The 15,949-nt window shown below is 46.4% G+C and overlaps 1 protein-coding gene across 1 annotated transcript; it reads right to left on the bottom strand.

Moving 5' to 3' along the window:
- Positions 1–860: 860 nt before the first annotated feature.
- On the bottom strand, positions 861–15,565 carry THAP1 (THAP domain containing 1). The gene is made up of 3 exons (XM_044285696.1): positions 14,684–15,565; positions 8,495–8,693; positions 861–2,031 (listed from the first exon to the last, which is right to left on the bottom strand). Exons 1-3 carry the CDS (start codon positions 14,752–14,754, stop codon positions 1,651–1,653), a joined length of 651 nt encoding a protein of 216 aa, XP_044141631.1. The 5' UTR covers positions 14,755–15,565; the 3' UTR covers positions 861–1,650.
- Positions 15,566–15,949: the final 384 nt, after the last annotated feature.

The raw sequence follows: 15,949 nt of genomic DNA, 5'->3' as shown, positions 1-15,949 counted from the left end.
ATGCCCCTGTGATCCTGGCTGTGAAAAGTATTGCCGTGTAGCTGAACCCTTACCCAAAAATCAGTGCGTTCATTAACAATACGTGATCTTGAAAAACTACACAGCCATTTAAACATATGTTCTCATGGTTCTCTGCCACCCCACTGCTGCTCCGGGCACCTTACCCTAAATCTTAATACCCTTAACAATCAACAAGCCATTAACAAACAACAAAAATCAGTTTGGACATAAAGCTGTGGAAGCAGACAACAGCGTTAGGAGAAGTCTTAAGCAACCATAAGACGATCACTACACTTAACCTATTCACCAATATCTATAAATGCTTTACAGAGTAGCAACAAGGTTTCATGAATGGTTTGGTAGTGAGTTATATAAGCCAGTTTTACTATTGGTGGTATGTGATCCCTTCAGATCTTCAAAAGCTGTTGAAGCATAGCAACTCCGACAAGACAGGAGAGATTAGAAGCTCCTCTATCAAAATGCAATGAAACAATGCAGCAAATTATTTTCAGCAATGGTTATGCTATAATGGATCTGCACTTGGACCTTTCATGGTTTTGTATTAAATTAGATAAATACCCCCCCTGATTTTTTTAAATATCGCTCTTGCGCCCCGCTGTGTCCCCCCCCCCCCCCCTCCCCGCAGTTTTCGCACTCAGTATGCTAATGCTGAGCATCGGTACAGGGAGGAGGGGAAACCAGCGTTTCTCAATGGGCGTCTCCTTCTCCCTGGCTGTGAGAGGTCCAATCACAGCGGAGAGAGTCACAGCCAGGGAAAAGGTGAGCTTTTTTTTTTTTTAGGGCTTTCTCCTAGCTGTGACTCTCTCCGCTGTGATTGGACCTCTCACAGCCAGGGAGAAGAAGACGCCCATTGAGAAACGCTGGGGTCTCCTCCTCCTTTTACCGATGCTCAGCATAAGGCCCCTTTCACACGGGCGAGTTTTCCGCGCGGGTGCAACGATTGAAGTGAACGCATTGCACCCGCACTGAATCCGGACCCATTCATTTCTATGGGACTATAACATGGTTATAAGGGAAAATAATAGCATTCTTAATACAGAATGCTTGGTACAATAGGACTGGAGGTGAAAAAAAAAAAATATAATAATAATTGAACTCACCTTAATCTGCATCAGCATAAGGCCCCTACACCGCAAGTAAAGGTATTTATCTAAATGAACACAAAACCATGCATGGTCCTCTTTAAGAGGACCTGTCAGCTCTCCTTATATGTCTGTTTTAATAACTATTTGCATCCCACATGAAATAAGTCTTCTGGGGCTTCTATTCTTAGGACTGCTTTTCCTCGATTACTCCTACTAGAAGTTACAAATTAATTGCCAGCAGTCTGCAATAAAGGTCCATCTAGGTATTAATAATTGGGGGGGTGCCCTGGACGATCTGGCACTGCCAGCACTGATTGAATAGTGGAAGACACACCTTCAACTGGTAAGACCCAGTTGGACCTTTATTGCAGAAGGGGGAATTCATTCACAAAACTCTAGTAGGAATAACAGAGTAACAGCACGACATAGGAATAGATGTTCCAGAATTGTTGCTACATTGGAAAAGCAAGTAGTTACTAAAACAGACATGTCTGGAGAGGTGACAGGTCCTCATTAACGGTGGTCAATTCAATTACCTCCAGGATTAGATATTTATAATTGTGGGGGTCTCGGTTCTTTCACTCGCATTGTACACTTCAAAATAGTTGCTGGGGAGGATCACAAAGCCGGGTCCATTTTTATAATCTAACACTTCTTTTTCCAGTTTTTCCAGACTGCGCTCTTGTCTTCGGCACCTCTGGTTTGCAATTCTAAGCTTTTTTCTCAGCTTATTAACCTGTTCTTCCAGCTGTTGTATTCTCCTCCTCTGCTGGACAGTATCTTCTACTGTGTAGTTGTGGTCACATATCACTGCTATATGACTAGGAGTATATGGAGGAGGCAGCAGCAAACCAATAGCAGGGTCTATTTCTGGAACGGCCGGGACAGGTGCACTTTGTTCCTCTTTTTTAACATCATTAGTGTTCTAAAATAAACAACAGAAATTTATGAACGGTACATATATACCTGGAGTACTTATTATAGTATTAAAATTGTCATTTCTTTAGTTCTGTCCTGTAAAATTCATGTTTACATGCTTGTCAGTGCTGCTCTTCATTGGTTGAGGGTTTTGTCCAGCCTCCATTCATTTACACAGATTGGGGACAGACCTCGCATGAGCTAGTTCTCCTGTGTAAATGGGAACCCTCCGCAGGGCTGGCAAGTAAGTGAGTGGACTTGCCATGGACCATAGTATTAGAACAACCCCCCAGTAGTTAGTATTTCCTATATAAATGTAATCAAGTGGGGAACAAAACTTTTGATTATACATATTAAACCATTGAACATCTGTGCCAATAGTTTAATAATTCTTATTAATAGCTGCACAGTGCTCCAGACAAAAATAATAATAACCAAGAGCCATTGGCTCCTAAATAGAAAGATTTAGGAGCCAAATTAAATTTTTAGTAGCCAAATTTAAAATGCATATAATTATAATAAAAAAGGGACTTGGAGGAGAAGAGGAGACGCAGGTCACAATAATGAGTCAGCACTACATATAGGAGAATACAGCACCACATTCCCACATTCCTCTTACATCTAGTGACATCTTCTGTCATGTAGATCTTCGCTTTCCTCTTCTCCACTTGACCCAGACCGCCATGACTAATTCTTTCAGCCGCATCTCATCTCTACAGAGTTTGTTACACAGACACGTTAGATTTCTAAATTTTTCCCTCAATATCCCCATCTTGGTGCCCCGACAGTGTTATCCTGTCACTCCCAAGAACTGTGCCCATTGTGCTCCCCAATGCCCCAGGTAGTATACTGCGGGAAAAGAAAGTGACCCCAGTAGAAAAAATTTCCATATAGTGTCTACAGCTATTATAAGTGCCCCCAGTAATAATAATAAAATCCTAGATTGTTCTCCAGGTAATAATGCCTGTATAGTGTCCCCAAATATGTCCCTGTAATAGAAATGCCACTACAGTGCCTCCCTAATAGTAATTTCCCCCACATAGTAATTCCCCCTCCCCACTCAGTAATCCCCCCCACTGCTCCCACATAGTGATTTCCCCCCACACTGCCCCCAAAGTAGTAATTTCCCCCCACAGTAGTAATTTCCCACACACAGCCCCCACATAGTAATCCCCCCCACACACACTGCTCCCACATAGTGGTTTCCCCCACACTGCTCCCACATAGTGGTTTCCCCCACGGTAGTAATTTGGTTTCCCCCACAGTAGTAATTTCCCCCCACACTGCTCCCACAGTTGTAATTTTTCCTACACAGCCCAACAGTAGTAATATGCCCCACACTGCCTGCACATAGTAATTTTCTCCTACACTGCCTCCACAGTAGTAATATGCCCCAAAGTTGCAATTATCCCCCCACACAATCCTCCAGTGCCCCCCTTCCGGCCAGTAATGTCCCCTCCCCCCCAGTGCCCCCCTTCCGGCCAGTAATGTCCCCTCCCCCCCAGTGCCCCCCTTTCGGCCAGTAATGTCCCCTCCCCCCCAGTGCCCCCCTTCCGGCCAGTAATGTCCCCTCCCCCCCAGTGCCCCCCTTCCGGCCAGTAATGTTCCCTCCCCCCCAGTGCCCCCCTTCCGGCCAGTAATGTCCCCCCCCCCCAGTGCCCCCCTTCCGGCCAGTAATGTCCCCTCCCCCCCAGTGCCCCCCTTCCGGCCAGTAATGTCCCCTCCCCCCCAGTGCCCCCCTTCCGGCCAGTAATGTCCCCTACCCCCCAGTGCCCCCCTTCCGGCCAGTAATGTCCCCTACCCCCCAGTGCCCCCCTTCCGGCCAGTAATGTCCCCTCCCCCTTAGTGCCCCCCTTCCGGCCAGTAATGTCCCCTCCCCCCCAGTGCCCCCCTTCCGGCCAGTAATGTCCCCTCCCCCCCAGTGCCCCCCTTCCGGCCAGTAATGTCCCCTCCCCCCCAGTGCCCCCCTTCCGGCCAGTAATGTCCCCTCCCCCCCAGTGCCCCCCTTCCCGCCAGTAATGTCCCCTCCCCAGTGCCCCCCTTCCGGCCAGTAATGTCCCCCCAGTGCCCCCCTTCCGGACAGTAATGTCCCCCCAGTGCCCCTCTTCCGGACAGTAATGTCCCCCCCAGTGCCCCTCTTCCGGACAGTAATGTCCCCCCAGTGCCCCCCTTCCGGCCAGTAATGTCCCCCCAGTAATCTTTTACTCACCTGTGTCCTTTCGCCGTCGCTCATTTGCTGCTGGTACGGCCCGGGATGGTGCGTCGCAGATGCGCACACATCAGTGCTCTGCGTCCCGGCACAGGCAGACGCGATGACGTCATCACGCCCGCCAGCTCTGGGCTTTTACTACTACATAGGTCTCAGACCGTTTTGGTCACCATCTGGAGCGCTGCTGCAAGTAATAGATACAATAGATTTGAAGAGGTTGGCCACTTTCTGGATACTGTTGATCAATTCGTTTGTAAGATGAATATATGACAATTACAAGTATAGCCTTGGTTGATATTTTTCTGTATTTCATAAAGTACGTCCCTTGTTGGCCAAGTCTTTTTTGCTGTCCACATAGAAGTCCTGTCCATAAAATGGCTGACGATATAGGGTCATGTGACCAAACATATCAATCAGTCTCCTCCAATACACTGCACATGACATCTGGAGTTTGGTGCATGTGTAGTGTGTTTGAATGGAGAGGGCTGTATGATGTGTCTGGTCACATGACCCTCCGTCAGCAGCCATCTTTAGGACAGGACAGAAGATTTGCCAAAAAAGAGAGCATGGCTTATGAAATATAGCAAATAGCACAAAATATGAACGAAGGCTATATGAGTAAGTTTCATATAATCATCTTACATACACATTGGTCAATAGTAGCCAGAAAGTGGCCAACCCCTTTAAGGACAGAGAAAATGTTATTTTTAAAGACCATAACAATTTTCTGAAACTTTGACTCTTGCATCAACTTCACTATATGAGACCTTGTTTCTTTCTGCATGATTTGTACTTTAGGTATTTTTTTTATTCCATTCATCAACTGCCTGATCACTTTTGTCAGATTCTAACAGTGATACCAACTTTAGCTATCACCATTACAAGGAACGCCACTCCGACCCAATCACTGTCAGAACATACGGTACTATTACACTAAGGCTAATTTAGTGTACACAATTTAGCATTTTATTACGACATGCTGAATATAACCAGAAGGTGATAAATGGTTTCCTTCTATGAAAATATAGTGTGTCATCGAGGCTCTTTAACCCATTTGCACACCATAGGCCAGTTTCAGAAGGGCAGAAGTGCACCGCATTAAAGGGCGCCTGTCACCACAATTTGACATTATAGACCGCTTACATAGTGCTGTAGCATAACTATACATGAGTCAAATGGTACCTTTGTTATGTTGTTCTGAAGTGCAACAGACAAAATCGCTGTTTTATTCATATGTAAATGAGGGCTGTAAGTGCCCAGGGGCGGCGTTTGGGCTGTAAGTGCCCAGGCCGGTCTGTCTTCTCACATAACCCCTCCCCAGCCTGTTGCTTGGCCCACCCTGTAAGCCTCTTGCGTCATCCAGTGTACTGGCCAAGATCCCACGAGTGTGCAGTTCACAGCCGGCCTGGGCATGTGTAGGGTGATGACCATATGGTGCGCATGCGCCAGCGGGATCTCGTCCAGTAAACTGGATGATGCAAGAGGCTTATAGGGTGGGCCAAGCAACAGGCTAGGGAGGAGTTGTGTGAGAAGACAGACCGGCCTGGATACTTACAGCCCGAATGCCGCCCCTGGGCACTTACAGCCCTCATTTACATATGAATAAAACAGCGATTTTGCCTCTGTTGAACTTCAGAACGACACAACAAAAGGTACCATTTGACTCATGTATAGTTATGCTACAGCGCTATGTAAGCGGTCTATAAATGTCAAATCGGTGACAGGCTCTCTTTAATTATTGTGTTTCTGCCAGGCATTTTCTGAAATGATTTGTACTGACAGCATTATGTCAGTACAAATCAATACAGTTGAGGTTGTGCAGAGATACAGCATTATAGATCATTATAATCCATTTATCACCTTTTGGGTATATTCGGTATGTAGAAGAAAAATGCAAAAATTGTGTGTAGTATGCAAAACATAAAAAAATGCAAGCAGGTTTTATTGTGCTACCCATGATTTCTGAGGTACTTTAGTGGTGGTTTTTCTGGCGTTTTTGCACACCATGGTCCAGACTCACTAATGTGTGTGCCTAAAGTCTGTCTAAAAAGTAGCACAAACTGGCACAACTATGGTTTCTATACCTCTGACTTGCTCCAAAAACAGGCCGAACTGGATGGACAAATGTCTTTTTTCGGCCTTATGTACTATGTTACTATGTTAACTTAAGTGAAAAAGAGGCAGAGCCTTGCAGGGAAGGGTGTGGCCTTAATTTTGCACAAAATTGCTCTACAATTCTGTCTCTCCATCTGGGGTCAAAGTGTTGAGAATCGAATTCTCTAGTCTTCTTCCTGCATACTGTCAGTACATCCCCCACTGGCCCCCTTCTCCACGATGGCTGAGATTACAGCTAACTGAAGGGGCGTTATTCTAGGTTAGAGATATGAGTTACCGTTACAATCCTGGTTTCATTTTGTAGCTCAGCTGTAGCCTAAGGCCTCATCCACATTTCCGTTTTTTCACTGACGTGTGCTGTCTGTATTTTCCACGGACAGCACACGTACCCATTGACTTGAATGTGTCTGTTCACACATCAGTATTTTTTACTGGGTCAGTAAAAAAATAAATAAAAAATATATATATATATATATATATATATATATATATATATATATATATATATATATATATATATAAAAATAGACATGCACTACTTTGGTCCGGGATGCGGACCACACACGCCCACTAAGGTCTAGGAGTCCGTGAAAATCAAGGAAACAACAAGGATGGCATCCATTTTTCACTGAAGACTAATAGGAGATGCTCTGGAAATTAATTTTTCAGCTGAGCAATGTCTGTGGATTACAGATGACACAAGGAGGATAAAAATGGACCAAACCACTGATCCTTCAGGGACATCTTCACAGATGAAACACGGACGCTTTTTTCACAAATGTCAAATTGACACAGAAATGTCGACAAGGTCTAAAAAAAAAGAGCCCTCTCCCCTGCTTTCCCACAGTCCAAACCCTGTTTGATTGGAACAGTACTGTACTTTTCCAGTTGAACAAACTGTAGTCTGATTGGTGGGGTTAAGAGGATAATATGATAGATGCAAACTGACATTTTTTGGCTTGTAAAAGGAAAAAAAGCCATGAATTTCAGGCATTTTTACAATAATTTTTTTGGGTGGTATTTGGCTGCAGAAATATTTAAAACCCGTATAAAATGCTAGAAATAACGATACTAAAAGGCAAATTTGTTGAAATGTATTTCATGTCTGACGAGAGTGAGGGTAGTATACTACTCTAGGCTTTTGGGAAAAATATATTCAATGTCTACTGGGTACCTTTTCTCATTATGGAAAGTGGCTAGTATGCGTGAGTAGTATTGTAGGCCAGGAAACACTGCTCTGGTAAAAAAAAGAAATATATGCAAATTAGTCGGTTTTTTTTAACTTCTGCTGGCATCAGACAGGCATTTTTTTTTTTTCTTTTGGTGAAGGACCATGTGATGAGCGCAGTGACGTACGTCACCAAAGATCCTTTTCCTCCCAGGTCATCAAAGAAGAAGAAAGAAGACAAGCTGGGCTGTGCAAACAAGTGGATGAGGTGAGTTTAATTGTAATTTTATTTTTTTAACCCCTCCACCCCTAATTTACTAAGTCTGTATTAAGAATGCTATTATTTTCCCTTATAACCATGTTATAAGGGAAAATAATAAAATCTAGACAACACCTAACCCAAACCTGAACTTCTGTCCGGGTTCAGGTCTGGGTACCAAACATGCAGATTTTTCTCACGCGCATGCAAAACACATTAAAATGCTTTGCACTCGCGGGGAAAAAAATCGCGCATTTTCCCGCAACGCACCCGCATCTTTTCCCGCACGTCACCCGCAATACCCGTGTGAAAGAGGCCTAAGTCTTTCTGATGCTAGCAGAAGTAAGAAATGCTAATTTGTGTATATTTTCCCCAGAAACCCAGAGCAACATTGCCTGGCCTACAATACTGCTCATACATACTAGGTGCTCTCCATCATGAGAAAGCGTACCCCTCAGGCCCCCAAAAAAGAACTCTCAGCTAGTAAATCTTATCAAGAAAATGCACTGAACAGTTCAGATTTTCCCCTGGTGGCATTTTAACCCCTTCTAGACATCTGCAGTACATGTATGGTGGATTATGGGTGTTTAAATATTGCACTGGCTTAGGTACTGTATCACATATTCGTGTTCGGTCCGTATATTCACTGATAATAAACATGGAAAAGGCGATAGTGTCTGATACTCCAAGACATTGTCAAAACAGGAATTTTAACTTACCGCCACTGGCTTGATATCTGTGTAAGAGAACACCGTTGGGACAGCATTATCCTTGAGTAGCTTATTGTTACAGGCTCTCTTAAAGCAGTCAGGTGTAAAGTGGTCAGAACAGATGCTACTGTACTTGGTTGGTTTAAAGTCAGCCCTCCTGACCGCAGCCTCCCATTTCTTACAAAGAAGTGGCCGAGTTAAGGGAAATCTAAAGAAAAAAAAAAAAAAAAAAAGAAACAATAAATTAGCGTAATACTCCTGGAAACAAATAAATCAGAAAAGCGTCAAATATTTGTCTTGGATATTCAATTCAAAGCTGATAACCTTTATGCACATAAGCTTCATTCAGATGCACGTAATAAGGCCACATATTAGAGTCTGTACTAAAGTCCCAAGTCCTGACCAAACAATGTGACGTCACCCGAACTAACAGCATATGTCAGGAGAGTCACCTGGCATATGCCCCAAACTGGGGACAGAAAAGAACATCTAAGTAGTTGCATTCAACTAGGGCTGCAGCTAACGATTATTTGAATAATCGATTAGTTGCCGATTAATTTCTACGATTAATCGGCAAAAACGACAAAATTACAAAACAGAGAGGTTTATATGATCTTACTTGAAAAAATATGTTCAAAGGCCATATTAAAACAAATTGTGGACGACACTATTATGGGGGATCTGTGGACGACACTTATGGGGGATCTGTGGACGACACTTATGGGGGATCTGTGGACGACACTTATGGGGGATCTGTGGACGACACTTATGGGGGATCTGTGGACGACACTTATGGGGATCTGTGGACGACACTTATGGGGGATCTGTGGACGACACTTATGGGGGATCTGTGGACGACACTTATGGGGGATCTGTGGACGACACTTATGGGGGATCTGTGGACGACACTTATGGGGGATCTGTGGACGACACTTATGGGGGATCTGTGGACGACACTTATGGGGGATCTGTGGACGACACTTATGGGGGATCTGTGGACGACACTTATGGGGGATCTGTGGACGACACTTATGGGGGATCTGTGGACGACACTTATGGGGGATCTGTGGACGACACTTATGGGGGATCTGTGGACGACACTTATGGGGGATCTGTGGACGACACTTATGGGGGATCTGTGGACGACACTTATGGGGGATCTGTGGACGACGCAGTTATGGAGAGGGGGATCTGTGGGTGGCGTAGTTATGGAGAGGGGGATCTGTGGGTGGCGCAGTTATGGAGAGGGGGATCTGTGGGTGGCGCAGTTATGGAGAGGGGGATCTGTGGGTGGCGCAGTTATGGAGAGGGGGATCTGTGGGTGGCGCAGTTATGGAGAGGGGGATCTGTGGACGGCGCAGTTATGGAGAGGGATCTGTGGGCGGCGTAGTTATGGAGAGGGGGATCTGTGGACGGCGTAGTTATGGAGAGGGGGATCTGTGGGCGGCGTAGTTATGGAGAGGGGGATCTGTGGACGGCGTAGTTATGGAGAGGGGGATCTGTGGGCGGCGTAGTTATGGAGAGGGGGATCTGTGGGCGGCGCAGTTATGGAGAGAGGGATCTGTGGGCGGCGCAGTTATGGAGAGGGATCTGTGGGCGGCGCAGTTATGGAGAGGGGGATCTGTGGGCGGCGCAGTTATGGAGAGAGGGATCTGTGGGCGGCGCAGTTATGGAGAGGGGGATCTGTGGGAGGCGCAGTTATGGAGAGGGGGATCTGTGGCTGGCGCTGTTATGGAGAGGGGGATCTGTGGATGGCGCTGTTATGGAGAGGGGGATCTGTGGATGGCGCTGTTGTGGAGAGGGATCTGTGGGTGGCGCAGTTATGGAGAGGGGGATCTGTGGGTGGCGTAGTTATGGAGAGGGGGATCTGTGGGTGGCGTAGTTATGGAGAGGGGGATCTGTGGGTGGCGTAGTTATGGAGAGGGGGATCTGTGGGTGGCGTAGTTATGGAGAGGGGGATCTGTGGGTGGTGCAGTTATGGAGAGGGGGATCTGTGGGTGGCGCAGTTATGGAGAGGGGGATCTGTGGGTGGCGCTGTTATGGAGAGGGGGATCTGTGGGCGGCGCAGTTATGGAGAGAGGGATCTGTGGGCGGCGCAGTTATGGAGAGGGGGATCTGTGGGCGGCGCAGTTATGGAGAGGGGGATCTGTGGATGGCGCTGTTATGGAGAGGGGGATCTGTGGGTGGCGCAGTTATGGAGAGGGGGATCTGTGGGTGGCGCAGTTATGGAGAGGGGGATCTGTGGGTGGCGCAGTTATGGAGAGGGGGATCTGTGGGCGGCGCAGTTATGGAGAGGGGGATCTGTGGATGGCGCTGTTATGGAGAGGGATCTGTGGGTGGCGCAGTTATGGAGAGGGGGATCTGTGGGTGGCGCTGTTATGGAGAGGGGGATATGTGCACTGTTATGGGCATAACAGTGCACAGATCCCTTTCCTCATAACAGTGCACAGATCCCCCCTCCTCCCCATAGCAGTGCTATACACAGACCCCCCTCCCCATAGCAGTGCCATAGACAGATCCTCCCCCCTCCCCATAACAGCCCCGGCCCCGATGCTTATAAGTCGGACTAATCACGTCTGCATCTTTATTTTACCTTTTTACAATGACGCTCCTGTAACAGCCAGGCAGAGCGGACGGCGGCGTAACGTCACTCACTCACGTGACGCACCTGCTCCGCCCACCTCATGAATGAAGGCGGCGGAGCAGGCGTGTCACGTGAGTGAGTGACATTACGCCGCCGTCCGCTCTGCCTGGCTGTTACAGGAGAGTCATTGTAAAAAGGTAAAATAAAGATGCAGCGACCGCCCGCCCGCCCGCATAGCAACGAATCGGCGATTATTCGATAACTGGATTCGTCGACAACGAATCCAGTTATAGAATATAATCGATTACATCGATTAATCGTTGCAGCCCTACATTCAACGCTATCCTGCTTGGGGGTAGGATCTTTCACCTACATCCTGTTAACACAGAAGTACATTTTATACTAAAACATGGTTCCTAAGTATACAGAGATATACCACCGGCGCTGATTACAGAATTAAAGCAGCAGTGTCAGGAACAGCTCCGCAATAGCTGTTAAGAAAGGGTTAAACACATGATTTTATAAATCATGGGTTCCTAAGTATATCCAACAAAGTGAGCAATAATGTTAAAGTTTAATAAGCCCTGCCCCTTCCTTAATTCCCCAGCCAAAATGGAATAGATCAGCACCAGACTTAGGGTCTATTCACACGTCCGTTTTTTCTTTCCTGATCTGTTCCGCTTTTTGCTGAACAGATCTGGACCAGATCTGGACCCATTCATTTTCAATGGGTCCTGAAAAAAAACGGACAGCACAATGTCTGATTTTTTTTCAGGACCCATTGAAAATGAATGGGTCCAGATCTGGTCCAGATCTGTTCAGCAAAAAACGGAACAGATCAGGAAAGAAAAAACGTACGTGTGAATAGACCCTTAAAGGGGTTATCCTGTTTACTCCTACTCTTCCCCATCCATCTTCAATATGGCACACTGTCCCGCTCCTCCCCGCCTGCCTTACTTTACACTGCCACTGCCCTGTGTTTTCGCAAGCCGAACATGAGCATTTACCTACAACTAGGGATGAGCGAATCGACTGTACTGTCTTTGTGCGACTCAGAAAGGTGAACGGATGGACTCTACATGCCTGGTTCCCACCGTGAAGCATGGAAGAGGAGGTGTGATGGTGTGGGGGTGCTTTGCTGGTGACACAGTCACTGGACCTGAACCCAATCGAGATGGTTTGGGGTGAGCTGGACTGCAGAGTGAAGGCAAAAGGGCCAACAAGTGCTAAGCATCTCTGGGAACTCCTTCAAGACTGTTGGAAGACCATTTCAGGTGACTACCTCTTGAAGCTCATCAAGAGAATGCCAAGAGTGTGCAAAGCAGTAATCAAAGCAAAAGGTGGCTACTTTGAAGAACCTAGAATATGACATATTTTCAGTTGTTTCACACTTTTTTGTTATGTATATAATTCCACATGTGTTAATTCATAATTTTGATGGCTTCAGTGTGAATCTACAATTTTCATAGTCATGAAAATAAAGAAAACTCTTTGAATGAGAAGGTGTGTCCAAACTTTTGGTCTGTACTGTATATATATATATATATATATATATATATTTTCAATTTGGCAACTAAATTTTTCAGTTTAGGAGCCAATGGCTCCTGTTTATTGTTTTTAGTCTGGAGCACTGGAATGGCAGTGAGTTCCAGCGTGTACTGTCATAGGATGCCACAATTGTAACAAGTCAGTTCACGATATTCCAGCATCATCTATGAGTGGTAGTCTAGTAAAGTGCAAGCATTAGGGAACCACAACAACTCAGTCACAAAGTAGTAGACCACAAAGTTGTAGAGTGGGGTCACTGAGTGTTGAGGCACATGGTGCATAAAATTCACCAACTCTCTGCTGACTCAGTAACTGCAGAGCTCCAAACCTCCTCTGACATTAAAAGGGTTTTCCAGGAAAAGATATTTATGACATCCTCAGGATAGTTCATCAGTATCAGATCTGTGAGGGTGCCACACCCAGGCCTTGAGAGGCCTTCAAGTCAATGGGCCAAGCACTGCCACTATATGTTGTATGGCGCTGTCCTTGGAAAGCTCAGCGGGGATGCCAAAACTTGGACTCCAGTTGATGTGATAATGATGACCTATCCAGAGAATAAGTCTTCATTGTCATTTCCTGGATAACCCCTTTAACATGAGCACAAAAACTGCATGAGGAGCTTCATGGCATGGGTTTCCATGGCCGAGCAGCTTACATCACCAAACGTCACACGAAGAGGTGTAAAGAATGGCGTCACTCAGCTTTGGCGGAACGGAAACGTTCTGTGGAGCAGTGAATCACGATTGTCTGGCAATATAATGGATGAGTGTAGGTTTGGAGAATGTGAGGGGAACGTTACCTGTCTGACTGCACTGTGCCAACTGGGAGCAGAGGGATAATGCTATGGGGTTGGCCTAGGCCCCTTAGTCCCAGTGAATAGAAAGCTTAAAGGGATTTCCAGGTGTAAAATATTGATGACCTAGTCTCAGAATAGAGTTGCTGTATGGAGGACCTTCCTATAATAGCTGAAAGGTCTTATTCACACATCCATGACCGTGACAAGATCAGCTTTTCATCCATGAAGCATCCGATGATGGTCTTGGTGTCCACCCTTTGCCCTGTGTGTGTAATCATGGCTAGGTCGAAAAGGAGATATCCATTGCATCTTCTACCAATGGTCAGATAAAAGCACTGACAGAATAACTCATGCTGCATTTTTCTGTCCAGTAAAATGGTGGACACAACAAGAGAGGCACTGCGGACCACCATGTAGTCAATGGGTATGTATTCATCATAGAAAGGATCCACCACATTTGTTGTTCTTCTCAAATAACAGAGCAGAAGTGACAGCACGAATGGGAACCCAGACGTACATATATTTATATGCATGCCCTTTGATTGACATGCCCGGACATCCCATCTGACCTTGTCAATCTCGCGCCAGCGCCAATGCTTAGAGTAGCAGCGCAAGCACAGAGGTTCTGCCTCCACTACTGTTCGTATGCTGCTTCCCAGAAGTGTAGCCGCGCAGTCGCTGCAAGTGAGATGTCCGGCCCTGTCAATCAAACAGCAGGGGGGAGTGACCTCAACTTTTTGGACACCCATCACAGGTGCAGAATTTTCATGGATTTGCTAATCTCTAGTCTATGGCTATTGATAAAAGTGCGTCATGGCTCCAGGGTACTGTTGAACGAACTTGTGTTTTAAGTTCGGCGTCTAAAGTTTGGGTTATCGAAAGTATCCCGTTATGGATTCTAAATTCCGTTATGGTCCGTGGTAGCGGAATCCGTAACGCGATTCTTCGAGAACACGAACTTTAGACGCCGAACTTAAAACACAAGTTTGCTCAACACTACTCCAGGTGTCTACTAGAATGGCGTTTCTATGAGTCGGTCCATTCTAGCTACCTCATTACTGCACTGTCTAGAATAGAGCTCCTGCTGGTAGACCAGAGAGTGGAGGAACCCCATCGCACGCACCCGAGCTCTCTCACCTAGCTGAGCGCGCCCACACAAAGCTCCACAGCGCATGCGCACGTCAGTGTATAGCCGGAGCGCGGAGACTAATGGCTTCACGCAGAAGTAAACCCCACCGACCCCCTCACTTCTGTCCCGTACTTTACTCACTTGTGAAACGAGACGGGTCTATCCTTATCATATCGGTTTTTGCAGCCGTAAGCAGAACAGGACTGCACCATGATGTCAGCGCCCTCCGCCTCGTTATGTTTTTCAATGATGAGCTGGGCCGGTGTTCTTCCTCGCAGACAGAAACAGTCACACTAATAACGTCAAGCCTCCCGGTTCACCGTCCTGATGGATAACTATGTCTCACCAGCCTCTAATTGACGTTTTTAAAAAGAGAGGAAAAATTAGCGGAGTAGCCGTCCTCCCGGCTCCAAGATGGCTGACAACGCTTCAACCGTCCTCACGTTTGCTAACTCAGTGCGCGCTACCATTGGCCTGCTCGAGTCACGTGCTGATTATTTGCATATTCCAAGACCAGTTCTCGCGAATTCGTCCTAGCGTTTTTAAAAATGACTTGACTACGTCACGGCGGGGTCGTTTGACGAGCTTACCTAGTTAAATAACCCAGAGTCGTGTATTTCTTATGCAATTTGTTTTTTTTGGGGCGGATTTTCATTATTAGCTATTATGCAGCTGCCTTGTGCTGGCACATACCTGGGTGTATGCGTTGTGACGTCAGTACCTGTGGCCATGTTGCTACACTGGTTGACTGAGGCAAAATAGTCTCCATAAGAAAATCCATTTCCAGTGTCCAATTCAATCATATCAAAGTCACAGAGAGGAGACATACTATTAGTGAGCATTCATGTGACTGGATTCTCAGTCCGCGTCCTATCCGCAGTTTCTGCGGTCTATTCATTTCTGTGGGGCCGCAATGGCAGAGAAAAATAGCCATTTTATTTTTTATTGGGTCCCACCAAAAGTGCAGGATACACACGCACTACATCCATATTTTATTTGAACAGGCCCTTCGGTCTCCTCACACCTTAGCAAGCACAGCGCCATTGATTGTATACTGGCTGGGCTTGGTATTGCTGCTGATCCCTATTCACTTGAATGGGACAGAGCTTCGCTTATTCACTTGAATGGGACAGAGCTTCGCTTAGGCCACGTGACCGATGTACGGTGACATAATTGGCTTAGAAATATGCGTAAGTGCTTATGGAGTGTTGCAGTCTCTTCATACGGCTGATCGGCAGGATGTCGGATCCCCGACGATCTGATATCGGCAGGGGTCGAGTGGAGGGGGAACGCATGGGAACGGCGTTCCTGCACTATTTTCATGGCAGGAACGCCGTTCCCCTTTCAGCCTCAAGTCAGGAGAACACGGCTGAATCAGATTCACAGGGGGAGACGGAGCGCACTGTG

Source organism: Bufo gargarizans, chromosome 1 (assembly GCF_014858855.1).
Source record: "Bufo gargarizans isolate SCDJY-AF-19 chromosome 1, ASM1485885v1, whole genome shotgun sequence".
NCBI lineage: Eukaryota > Metazoa > Chordata > Amphibia > Anura > Bufonidae > Bufo > Bufo gargarizans.
This window is presented reverse-complemented; position numbering and strand designations above follow the sequence as displayed.

Bases quoted from the DNA above. Each gene is read 5' to 3' on its own strand.
- THAP1 (XM_044285696.1), bottom strand. From the start codon at position 14,754: ATGGTGCAGTCCTGTTCTGCTTACGGCTGCAAAAACCGATATGATAAG. The intron at 8,694-14,683 runs GTGAGTAAAGTA...TTTTTTCTTTAG, and splicing joins AGACCCGTCTCGTTTCACAA to ATTTCCCTTAACTCGGCCAC. The intron at 2,032-8,494 runs GTAAGTTAAAAT...TGTTTATTTTAG, and splicing joins CAGATATCAAGCCAGTGGCG to AACACTAATGATGTTAAAAA.